A 13,105-nucleotide genomic window follows, 5' to 3' on the forward strand; every position below is an offset into this window, starting at 1 on the left:
GGCCATATGGTTGCAACTACTCACTGCTGCCACTGTAACAAAAGCAGCCACAGACAGTATGTAAAAAGTAACTAAAACTGTGTTCCAATGAGGACACTGAAATTTAAATTTTACATAATCTATGTCAAAACACTTAAGTCGAAATAAATTTTACATAATCTTTATATGTCAAGTTTTTTCCCCCAACCATTAAAAAATGTAAAAACTATTCTTCACTTGTGGGCCACACCAAAACGGGTAGAAGGATGGACTTGGCCTGTGGGCCACAATCGGCCAACCTCTGGTGGTGTGACATAATGCGATGAGTGTTCTAACAGAGGCCGATGATTCCACAAAAGGGATTACATTCTGGCTGGTTGTGGTGGCTCACGCCTGTAATCCCAACACTTTGAAATCACAAGGTCAGTGTTCAAGACCAGCCTGGACAACGTGGTGAAACCCTGTCTCTACTAACAATACAAAAATTAGCCAGATATAGTGGCAGGCACCTGTAATCCTAGCTACTCGGGAGGCTGAGGCAGGAGAATTGCTTGAACCCAGGAGGAGAAAGTTGCAGTGAGCTGAGATCGTGCCACTGCACTCCAGCCTAGGTGACAGAGCAAGACTCTGTCTCAAAAAACAAACAAACAAAAGGGATCCCATTCTTTTTGGAATGGGATAGCATCCTGATCTTGACAGATGAATAGGAATTGTCAGGTGGAGAAGCCAAGGAAGGGCATTCTAGACAGAAAAGCATGAACAAAGGCATATAAGAGAAAAAGCACAAGTAGTACAATGTGGCTTGATCAAGAGTATATGAAGCATGCAGACAAGGAAGATTAGGCTGAAAAACAGGGCGAAGCCAGATTAAGGCAGACCTTGGAGGCCAAGCTTAGGAATTTATGTTTTGGGCTAGTGATTTTGAACCTTTTTTTGGGTCTCTGATCTCTGGAAAATAGATTAAAATTATAGACCCTTCTCCAGAGAATGCAATCACATAATTTTGCAAAGAATTTTGGGGTCAGGGGGTAGGAGATTATAACCTTCAGTGTCCCATTTACAGATCTTAGGTGAAGAACCCTTGTTCTACACAAAAATTGGTAGAGACTGAAGGTTCTTTCCCCAACAGGCAACTGTATTTTTTCATTTCATTTCATTTATTTTGTTTCATTTCATTATTTCGTTTCATTTTATTTTATTTTTGAGACAGAGTCTCGCTCTGTCACCCAGGCTGGAATGCAGTAGCATGATCTTGGCTCACTCAAACCTCTGCCTCCTGGGTTCAAGTGATTCTCCCGCTTCAGCCTCCTGAGGAGCTGGAATTACAGGCGGCCACCACTACACCCAGCTAATTTTTTTTTTGTATTTTGCGTAGAGATGGGATTTCACCAAGTTGGCCAGGCTGGTCTTAAACTCCTGACCTCAGGTGATCCACCTGCCTCAGCCTCCAGGAGTGCTGGGATTATAGGTGTGAGCCAATGTGCCCGGCCGGCAGGTATATTTTAATGTCATTTACTCTCCTGGCATGTGGCCTAAGTAGTGTCTCACCTCCGAATCGACAGGGTCCACAATGGAATCATTCAGGAATTTCACCATCACAAACTTCTTCAGGGCCATCATGTTTTTCTTGTAGGACTCGTTGATACCCTGAAAGAAAGGCCAGCAATACCTCAGGTCATTACCACCAGATACCAGCAGAGGAATTAAAGCCTTCCAGTTCTCTAATCTAGGACACCATGTTTCTTCCCCATTGGGTATGGGCTGTTTTGCAGCTTCCTGTCCAGGATATAACTGCACAGCTTTAAAAAAAAAAACAAAAAAAAAACCTTTATTTTAGACTCAGGGAGTACATGTGCAGTTTTGTAACAAGGGCATATTGTGTGATGCTGAGATTCGGGGTTCTGTTGATCTTTCCACCCAAATAGTGAACACAGTGACCAACAGGAAGTTTTTCAGCCCTGGCCCCTCCCTCTCAGCTTTTGGAGTCTCCAGTGTCTACTGTTCCCATCTTTATATCCATGTATACCCAATGTTTAGCTCTCACATGTAAGTGCAAACGTGGTATTTGATCTGTTTCTGTGTTCATTTGCTTAGGATAATGGCCTCCAGCTACATCCATGTTGCCACAAAGAACATGATTTCATTCTTTTTTATGACTGTGTAATATTCCATGGTGTATATGTACCACATTTTCTTTATCCAGTCCACCACTGATGGGCACCTAGGTTGATTCCATGTCTTTGCTATTGTGAACAGTGCTGCAATAAACACGAGTGCAAGTGTCTTTTTGGTAGGACAATTTGTTTTCCTTTGGGTATATACCCAGTCATGGGATTGCTTATACAGCTTTTTATTTTTATTTTTTTTGAGATAGAATCTCACTCTGTCACCCAGGCTGGAGTGCAGTGGCGTAATCTCGGCTCACTGCAACCTCCATCTCCTGGGTTCAAACAATTCTACTGCCTCAGCCTCCCAAGTAGCTGGGATTACAGGCAGCCACCACTATACCTAGCTAATTTTGTAGTTTTAGTAAAGACAGGATTTCACTACATTGGCCAGGCTGGTCTCAAACTCCTCACCTCAGGTGATCTGTCTGCCTTGGCCTCCCAAAATGCTGGGATTACAGGTGTGAGCCACCGTGTCTGGCCTTATACAGTCTTTTCTTACCATCCTACCTGACTGACATGCCCCCAACATGGCATACAGGTACAACTATGAATCTATACCATACTCCATAGGTGTTCATCACATGGGTGAGAGGCTTCTATCAGAGAAGGCCATGACAAGATAAGAAACTGCAGATTCCGGTAGCTGTGCTATACTATTCTGTGTTGTTTTTGTTTGCTTTGTTTTTCCCTTCAAACTGTTTAAAAACAAAAAAAAACAAAAGACTCTCCAGATGACTCTTAATATAAACTGAGCCATCTAGTTTATCAGAACCTCCCAAACCATGCTTGTGTCTAGGACATACTCAGTGCCTCCTGTAGTCTCTCTTCTAGGTAAATCTCTTGAGAAAATCTGCCCCCAACCTGATCCATCAGGAAAGCTTCCCTCACGAAGACAGCAGCTGTGAATTTCCACCTAGCCCAGTTGGCAACCTGCTAAGCTTATCCCACGTGTTTCAACTCTAGGAGAGGGAGAGAACTTAAGGGAGGAAAGGCAAATGAATTTCAACCTCCCTAAAAGGAACTGAATCTCAAAGGCACTGGCTCCCAAAAAACTGAACTTTTGTTTCCTAGGGTCTGCCCAGGACAATCTGGGTAAACACCGCTGATTTGTTTATGAGAATCTAAACAGAAAAAAGAAGGCACAACTATGGGAGCCGGGTTTAGGGGCTTACCCGCTCCTGATTTATATCTGCCAAGAAGATGCTGTGATTGCGATACACATCCTCCTTTATGGGGTCATGCCAGTATTCGGCTTGCACGAGGCTGTAGGGAAAAAAAAGGAATCAAGTGATCAAGCTGCATGTCAGTCAGTATGCCTGGAGCATGCTCAGTGCAAAGGCCACCAAGAAACTTTAAAAGGACAAAAGGCCAAAGTCCTCAAGTTCCAAGCCTTATACTTTAATAGAGAAGACAAGACTTGCACCTATGAAACTGTCAACAAGACACCTTCCTGAGACAAGGACTATTCAGCATAGTCCAGAAATTATCAAAGACTTAGGCAAAGGACTCATCAATATTTGCTTCCCCTAAGGCACTGGGGTTCATCATACTTATCATGCTGAAGTGGTTTGGCTGTGTCCCTACCCAAATCTCATCTTGAATTATAACTCCCACAATTCCCACGTGTCATGGGAGGTGACTGAATTATGGGGGAGGGTCTTTCCTGTGCTCTCTTGTGATAGTGAATAAGTCTGATGAGAGCTGATGGTTTCAAAGAAGCAAGTTGGGCTGGGCGTCATGGTTCATGCCTGTAATCCCAGTACTTTGGGAGGCTAAGGTGGGTAGATCACCTGAGGTCAGGAGTTCAAGACCAACCTGGCCAACACGGGGAAACCCTGTCTCTACTAAAAATACAAAAATTAGCTGAGCATGGTGGTGCATGCCTGTAAGCCCAGCTACTTGGGAGGCTGAGGCAGGGAGAATCACTTGAACCCAGGAAATGGAGGTTGCAGTGAGCTGAGATCACGCCATTGCACTCCAACCTGGGAGACAGAGCAAGCCTCCATCTCAAAAAAAAAATAAAATTAAATAAAAAATAAAATTAAGAGGGGAGTTTCCCTACCCAAGCTCTCTTCTTTTATCTGTCATCATGTGAGACATACCTTTTACCTTCAGCCATGATTATGAGGCTTCCCCAGCCACATGAAACTGTAAGTCCATTATAAACCTCTTTTATAAATTGCCCAGTCTTGGGCATGTCTTTATCAGTAGCATGAAAACAGACTAATACAGTAAACAGGCACCAGTAGAGTGGGGTGCTGCTGAAAATGTGGAAGCGACTTTGGAACTGGGTAACAGGCAGAGGTTGGCACAGTTTGGAGGTCTCAGAAGAAGACAAAAAAAAAAAAAGTGGGAAAGTTTGGAACTTTCTAGAGATTTGTTGAATGGCTTTGACCAAAAGCCTGATAGTGATGTAGACAATAAGGTCCAGGCTGAGGTGGTCTCAGATGGAGATAAGGAACTTGTTGGAAACTGGAGCAAAGGTGACTCTTGTTATGTTTTAGCAAAGAGACTGGCAGCATTTTGCCCCTGCCCTACAGATTTGTGGAACTTTGAACTTGAGAGACATGATTTAGGGTACCTGGTGGAAGAAATTTCTAAAGCATTCAAGAGGTGACCTGAGTGCTGTTAAAAGCACTCCATTTTATAAGGAAAGCAGAGCATAAAAGTTCAGAAAATTTGCAGCCTGACAATGTGATAGACAAGAAAATCCCATTTTCTTTGGTGAAATTTAAGCCAGCTGCAGAAATTTGCATAAGTAACAAGGAGCTGAATGTTAATCCCCAAGACACTAAGGAAATGTCTCCAGGGAATGTCAGGTCTTCAAGGCAGCCCCTCCCATCACAGGCCTAGAGGCCTAGGAGGAAAAAGTGGTTTTGTGGGCCAGGTCCAGGGTCCCTGTGCTGTGTGCAGCCTAGGGACTTGGTGCCCTGCATCCCAGCTGCTCCAGCCATGGCTGAAAGAGGCCAATGCAGAGCTTGGGCTGTGGCTTCAGAGGGTGCAAGCCACAAGCCTTGGCAGCTTCCACATGGTGTTGAGCCTGCAAGTGCACAGAAGTCAAGAATTAGGGTTTGGGAACCTCTGCCTAGATTTCAGAGGATGTATGGAGACACCTGGATGTCCAGGAAGAAGTTTGTTGCAGGAGCAGGGATCTCATGGAGAACCTCTGCTAGGGCAGTGCAGAAGGGAAATGTGGGGTTGGAGCTCCCACACAGAGTCCTTACTGGGGCACTGCCTGGTGGAACTATGAGAAGAGGGCCACCATGCTCCAGACCCCAGAATGGTAGATCCACTGACAGCTTCCACCATGTGCCTGGAAAAGCTGCAGACACTCAATGCCAGCCCATGAAAGCAGCCAGGAGGGAGGCTGTACCCTGCAAAACCACAGGGGCGGAGCTGCCCCAGACAATGGGAACCCACCTTCTGCATTAGCGTGACCTGGATGTGAGACCTGGAATCAAGGGAAATCGTTTTCAAGCTTGAAGATTTGACTACCCTACTGGATACTGGACGTGCATAGGGCCGGTAGCCCCTTTGTTTTGGCCAATTTCTCCCTTTTGGAATGGCTGTATTTACCTAATGCCTGTACCCCCATTGTATCTAGGAAGTAACTAACCTGCTTTTGATTTTACAAGCTCATAAGTAAGTAAGTAGAAGGGACTTACCTTGTCTCAGATGAGACTTTGGACTGTGGACTTTTGGGTTAATGCTGAAATGAGTTAAGACTTTGGGGAACTGTTGGGAAGGCATGATTGGTTTTGGAATGTGAGGACATGAGATTTTGGAGAGGCCAGGGTGGAATGATATAGTTTGGCTGTGTCTCCACCCAAATCTCATCTTGAATTGTAACTCCCACAATTCCCACCTCCCTCAGTGGGAAGTGACTGAATTATGGGGGCAGGTCTTTTCTGTGCTAGTCTCATGATAGTGAATGAGTCTCACACGATCTGATGATTTCATTTATTTATTTTTTTTTTTTTTTTTTTTTGAGACTGGGTCTCACTCTGTTGCCCAGGCCGTAGTGTAGTGGCACAATCTTGGCTCACTGCAACCTCTGTCTATTGGGTTCAAGTGATTCTCTCACCTTAGCTTCCCGAGTAGCTGAGATTACAGTCACACACCACCACACCTGGCTAATTTTTGTATTTTAGGTAGAGACAGGGTTTCACCAGGTTGGCCAGGTGGCTTTCACCAGGTTGGCCAGGCTGGTCTCAAACTCCTGACCTCTGGTGATCTACCCACCTAGGTCTCCCAAAATGCGGGGATTACAGGTGTGAGCCACCATGCCTGACCATGATCTGATGGTTTTAAGGAGGGGAATTTCCCTGCCTAAGTTCTCTTCTCTTGTCTGCCGCCATGTGAGATGTGCCATTCACCTTCCACCATGATTGTGAGGCTTTCCCAGCCACATGGAACTGTAGGTCCATTATAAACTTCTTTTGTAAATTGCCCAGTCTCCAGTATGTATTTATCAGCAGCATGAAAACAGACTAATACATGTACCTTCTAGTCATGGTGGCACATGCCATCCCCTCCCACAACTCTACCTCATCCTGCAAGACTCAGCTCAAACATCACCACCACTGGGTCTTCCTTTCCACACAATCATCTATCCCATCCATCTTGCCACCCTCACACTGGGATAGAGATGTAACCTCTCATTTACCACACTGTTGAGTGATGGTACATTTCGGTATTCTGGTATGTCATGTCATTTTCAAGTACAAGGGCAAGTATTTGGTTGTTATAATACTATTATTTCAGACACAGGTTAGCAGTTCTATTTACACTTACATACTTCCTTTCCAATCTCCCTCCACTTCCCCTTCCCTTCCAGCCCCCACCTCCTCAAAATGGGCACTGTTACCACAGGCCTCACATGGGGAAATGGGAAAATTCGAACAAACTCTCTATCCTAGGTTGGCAGAGACAGAAATCAAAATTTCTACAACATAAGCTCCCCAGCCAGAGTGGAAGAGCTGCCCAGAGGCAGTGGTCCTGAAAACCCCACTCCGTGGAGCAGGATGGCACTAAAGCTCAACAGAGCCAGCTATGCCAGAGAAGATGGAGCTCTCACTCCCAGGAGCAGATGAGACTGAAGTTAAAGAAAGCAGCAGTCAGAGTGACATTCTAGAATGTATTTATACATGTATTTGAAATCTTTTAAACGTTTAGAATGCTGAACACTTATAGAATACTATGCATACTGGTCTTGTCATTTCACTGTAGTATTGCTGTTGCTCACACGCAAACGTTGGCTTCCAGTCTCTCCCCTACAGACCTGTAAGCTCCTTGGCAAAGGGCAGATGCTCAGTAGTCAGTGTTTGCTGAATGAAATAAACTGATGTCAGTTGTCGGGCAAGATATGAAAGAAGCTGGTACTCAAGGAGGGGTAGGATTTAGATGTGAGGAGAAGGGAGGGTCGCCTAGTTAGAACAAGGGAAGGAGCTTCAGGGGTGGAAGGGTGACTGTACGCTGCTAAGCAGTAGGAATGCTGAGCACGCACACCTTTCACAAAGGCGACTGATCAAAGCTTATTCAAAAAAATTTAAGGGAATGAATACAAAAGTCTTTGGATCTTGCCAGGCCAGGTTTCTGGTGACCCAGAACGGCAGTAGGGAGGCCTTTTGGCAAAGGTTGAAAGAGAAGGAAGGCAATAGTCACAGGTAACCTTTTTGTGTGAGAAGAAAACAGCTAAGAAGGGGCAACAGGAAGAAGCGAGAGAGGCTTTGTTTTGTAAGAAGCCTGATGCACATGGGACGGCCAAGGGGAAGGACCTCGGGACAAGCAGAACTGGAGATGCCGCAGAAGCGGGGATGCTGTGTGAGTTGGGGGAGGCTCTTCAGAAGGCAGACGGAGAAACATGGGATTGTATTATCATCATCTCTTTTTTACCACTGAAGGGGCAAATTCAGAGACATTAAGCAACTCCCACTCCTCAGGCTACTCAGTCAGTTGTAGTAAAGGAAAAATAAGAGCCTAAACCTGTCCGAGTCCACACTCCTACCCACGCGCCACACTCAAGAGGCAGGAAAGGACAGCTCCTGTGGAACTTCCCAACTATGGACCACAGTGAGGCAAGCCTTTCCTGCCTTCTCTAGCAACTGTGGCTTAGAGATGGTAACACTTAGGCCAGACATGGTAGCCCATGCCTGTAATCCCAGCATTTTGGGAGGTAGAGGATGGCTTGAAGCCAGGAGTTTGAGACTAGCCTGGGAAACATAGCGAGACCCCATCTCTACCAAAAAAAGAAAAAGAAAAAAATTAGCTGGGCTTGGTGGTGTGTGCCTGTAGTCTATCTATTCGGGAGGTTGAAGCAGGAGAATCACTTGAGGCCAGTAGTTCGAGACCTGACTGGACATAGTGAGGCCCCGTCTCTACAAAAATATTTTTAAAATTAGCCAGGTGTAGTGATGCATGCCTGTAGTCCTTGCTACTCTGGAGGCTGAGGCAGGAGGATCACATGACCCCAGAAGTTCAAGGTACAGTGAGCTATGATTATATGCCACTGCACTCCAGCTTGGTGGGGGTCAGAGTGAGACCCTGTCTTTTTTTTTTTTTTTTTTTGAGACGGAGTTTCGCTCTTGTTACCCAGGCTGGAGTGCAATGGCGCGATCTCGGCTCACCGCAACCTCCGCCTCCTGGGTTCAGGAATTCTCCTGCCTCAGCCTCCCGAGTAGCTGGGATTACAGGCACGCGCCACCATGCCCAGCTAATTTTTTGTATTTTAGTAGAGACGGGGTTTCACCATGTTGACCAGGATGGTCTCGATCTCTTGACCTTGTGATCCACCCGCCTCGGCCTCCCAAAGTGCTGGGATTACAGGCTTGAGCCACCGTGCCCGGCCCAGAGTGAGACCTTGTCTTAAAACAAAAAACAAAAAAAACAAAAAACCAGCAAATGGTTAACTCTTGAAAAACACTTCCCATATACCCCAGGCCTTTTCCAGGCACTTTACTTATAGTAACCTATTTAATCCTTACAAGAATTACAAGAGGTACTAAGTTTACATACATTTATAAATGAGACACTAATAGTGAGAGTGATTAAGTAGCTTGCCAAAGGTCACACTGCTCAAAAGAACTGACCCAGAACAGGAATGCAGGCAGGCTAGCTCCAGAAGCCTTTTTTTTTTTTTTTGAGACAGAGTTTTGCTCTTGTTGCCCAGGCTGGAGTGCAACGGCACAATCTCGGCTCACTGCAACTTCCTTCCACCTCCCAGGTTCAAGTGATTCTCCTGCCTCAGCCTCTGGAGTATCTAGGATTACAGGCATGCACCACCATGCCTGGCTAATTTTTTGTATTTTTAGTAGAGATGAGATTTTACCATGTTGGTTAGGCTGCTCTCGAACTCCTGACCTCAGGTGATCCACCTACTTCAGCCTCCCAAAGTGCCAGGATTACAGGCATGAGCCACCATATCTGGCCCAGAAGCCTATTCTTAACCACTAAACTCCACTGTCTCTGCTGCATATGGGAGGCAGACTGCACCAGCTTTGTCAAACAGACTGGGATTGGAATCACAGGTATATTCTACCTCTCTAAGCCTGTGTTATAAAAATTAAACAAGATATGTAAAGCTCTGGTACTGTATCCATCCATGGTATAAACTTCTATAAAAGACAGTAATATTAGACCTGTCATTTTTTTTTTTTTTTTTGAGACAGTCTCACTCTGTTGCCCAGGCTGGAGTGCAGTAGTGTGGTCTCGGTTCACTGCAACCTTCACCTCCTGGGTTCAATTCTTGTGCCTCAGCCTCCTGAATAGCTGGAATTAGAGGTGCACACCACCAAACCCAGCTAATGTTTTGTATTGTTAGTAGAGACGGGGTTTCACCATGTTGGCCAGGCTGGTCTTAAACTCTTAATGTTAAGTGATCCATGCACCTCAGCCTCCCAAAATTCTGGGATTATAGGTGTGAGCCATGGCACCCAGCCTAGATCTGTCATTATTCTATTTTGTCCCTCCTCTGTTTCACTCTAGTGCAGCTACAGGTACAGTTTGCACAGAGGAGGGCTGTTCAGGGACCCAGCTGAGAAATGTAAGGCCTGAAGGAGGGCAAATGAAGAGCAGAAGAAGTGCTGAGGTGACGTCGAAACTCCCTAAGGAATTCCAATTGAAACACTGAGATAATTTTTGATGGAATTTGACAACAGAATTTTAAAATTCAGATGAAACAATAAAAGTCCAAGAACACCCAAGATTTGAAGAGGCAGGTAAAAGATGCTACAGTAAATAAAACAGTGTGGTAATGGGATAGAGACAGACAAATAAACCCATGGAACAGAAGAGCCCAGAAACAGACTCAAACACAGAATGCCCCAGGTAGATGAAAAGCATGAGAATGAAAAACAAAACTTTAAAAAAGTTAAAGGAAAATACAGGCGAGGAGAATAGCTTTGTGCATCTTGTGCGTCAATCAGATAGCTTGATAAATTTGACTGAATCCAAATTAAAAGCTGCTGTACTGGATGATGATTGTATAACACTGAATGAAATTAATGCCACTGAAGTATAAACTTCAAAATGGTTAAAATGAAGCACAGTAGGAGGCTGAGGAAGCTATTCAGGAAGCTGAGGCAGAGGACTACTTGGGCACAGAAGTGTAAGTCTAGCCCGGGTAACAGAGCAAGACCCTGTCTCTGTTTGTTTGTTTATTTGACTCTACACATAATACCTTTGACCATAGATCCTGTCCCTATTAAAAAAAAAAGTCAAAAGAAAGGTTAAAATGGCAAATCTTATGTTATATATGTTTTACCACAACTTAAGATAATTAATAATGTAATATTTACAATTCCAATGAATTATGCACTTTAAATGGATGAATTGTATGCTATGTGAGCTATATCTCAATACAGTTGTTAAAAAAATAAACAAACTTGCTATACCAAGAAAGACACCAAAAACAAAATTAAAAGACATATCGGCCAGGCACGGTGGCTCACCCCTGTAATCCCAGCACTTTGGGAGGCCAAGGCAGGTGGATCACTTGAGGTCAGGAGTTTGAGACGAGCCTGGCCAATATGGTGAAACCTTGTCTCTACTAAGAATACAAAAATTAGCCAGATGTGGTGGTGTGTGTCTGTAATCTCAGCTACTAGGGAGGCTGAAGCAGGAGAATCACTTGAACCCACAAGGTGGAGGTTGCAGTGAGCCGAGATCACACCATTGTACTACAGCTTAGGCTACAGAGTGAGACTCCGTCTCAAAAAAAAAAAAAAAAGATATATCAGACTAGGAGAAGGTAAATGCAACAGATAGATCTAACAAAGAGTCTTACTATAAAAAATGTGTGTGTGCATGCAATACAAACCAATGAGAAAAAGACAAACCTTCCAAAAGAAAAATAAGCAAGGACTATGTAGAAGCAATACACAGAAAGAGAAGGAGAGGCCGGGCGTGGTGGCTCACGCCTGTAATCCCAGCACTTTGGGAGGCCGAGGCAGGTGGATCACGAGGTCAAGAGATCGAGACCATCCTGGTCAACATGGTGAAACCCCGTCTCTACTAAAAATACAAAAAAATTAGCTGGGTACGGTGGCACGTGCCTGTAATCCCAGCCACTCAGGACGCTGAGGCAGGAGAATTGCCTGAACCCAGGAGGCGGAGGTTGCGGTGAGCCAAGATCGCACCATTGCACTCCAGCCTGGGTAACAAGAGTGAAACTCCGTCTCAAAAAAAAAAAAAAAGAAAGAAAGAAAGAGAAAGAGAAACCTGAGTGGCTAAAAAACTTGAACAGATGCTCAGCCTGACTGATAATCAACACACGCAGATTAGGATGTGTAACCGTTCTACATGCATCTAACTGGCAAAACATTTAAAAGACATAGGATCAAAAGTTAGTAAGAATGGAGAAAAATGGAACTCTCATACTCTTGGTGTGAATATAAACTGGTACAATCACTTTGGCAATATCAAGTAAAATTGAAAATGCATATACTAATAATTACTGAAATAACAGCAGCTAACACACAGCGAGTGTTTTCAAGGTATTGTTCTCAGCACTGTATGCCTATTAACTCATCTAATCTCTATAGCCCATTGTAGATTACTACCCTAAAATTATTGCCCTATTTTACAGATGATGAAACTGAGGCAGAGATATAACTTCCCCCAAAGTATTCAACACTGATAGAGCCTATGATGTGAATTCTCTTAGTAGATAAATTCTTGTCCATGGATGTTCACTGCAAACTGTTTGCTACATTGAGAAACTGGAAGTGCTGAAATGTCTGCAACATGGGGATTAACAAACTGTGGTGTAGTCATAGGACAGAATGCCAAGTGACAGTGCAGATGAATGAACTAGATGTGTAAGTAACTACACATTTAGATCTGAAAAACATAATGAGTGAAAAAATAATCTGCAGAGTAAAATGCACAAGGTATCCATTATATAAAAATCTAAGTATGAAAAATAATACTATATGTTGATTATGAATATGTACATATCTAATAGTAATTGGTTGGTTTTTTTTTTTGTTTTTTTTTTTGAGACAGGGTCTCACTCTGTCACCCAAGCTGGCACTATCCTGGCTCACTGCAACCTCCACCTCCTAGGCTCAGGTGATCCTCCCAACTCAGCCTCCAGGGTAGCTGGGACTATAGGTGCGTGCCACCATGACCCGCTAATTTTTTGTATTTTTTTGTGGAGACGGGGTTTTGCCACGTTGTCCAGACTAGTCTCAAACTCCTGAGTTCAAGTTATCTGCCTGCCTTCCAAAGTGCTGAGATTATAGGCATGAGCCACTGCACCAGGCCGTAACAGTAACATTTTTTAGTAAATAGAAACAATTTTCCCAATTTTTTGACAGTAATTTTAGAGAGACAGCAGAGAATGGGATCTGCAAGGGATAAGTTTAAGAATTCGATTTTATCTGAAATGTTTCAGTTCTTGTAGGCGGGCGCGGTGGCTCACGCCTGTAATCCTAGCACTTTGGGAGGCCAAGGCAGGC

At 44.2% G+C, this 13,105-nt stretch overlaps 1 protein-coding gene across 1 annotated transcript in view; it reads right to left on the reverse strand.

Annotated features, from left to right (window-relative positions):
* PPT1 (palmitoyl-protein thioesterase 1) overlaps window positions 1–13,105 on the reverse strand; it is a 32,749-nt gene that overhangs the window by 5,170 nt on the left and 14,474 nt on the right. Inside the window, exons 6-7 of the mRNA XM_012439041.3 lie at window positions 3,320–3,410; window positions 1,528–1,626 (exon numbers count right to left, since the gene is read on the reverse strand). Coding sequence (XP_012294464.2) covers window positions 1,528–1,626; window positions 3,320–3,410 — 190 coding nt within the window. The remainder of the gene's footprint in view (window positions 1–1,527; window positions 1,627–3,319; window positions 3,411–13,105) is intronic.

This window comes from Aotus nancymaae, unplaced genomic scaffold (genome assembly GCF_030222135.1).
Source record: "Aotus nancymaae isolate 86718 unplaced genomic scaffold, 86718_ANA_hifiasm-v0.15.2.pri h1tg000007l, whole genome shotgun sequence".
NCBI classification, from domain to species: domain Eukaryota; kingdom Metazoa; phylum Chordata; class Mammalia; order Primates; family Aotidae; genus Aotus; species Aotus nancymaae.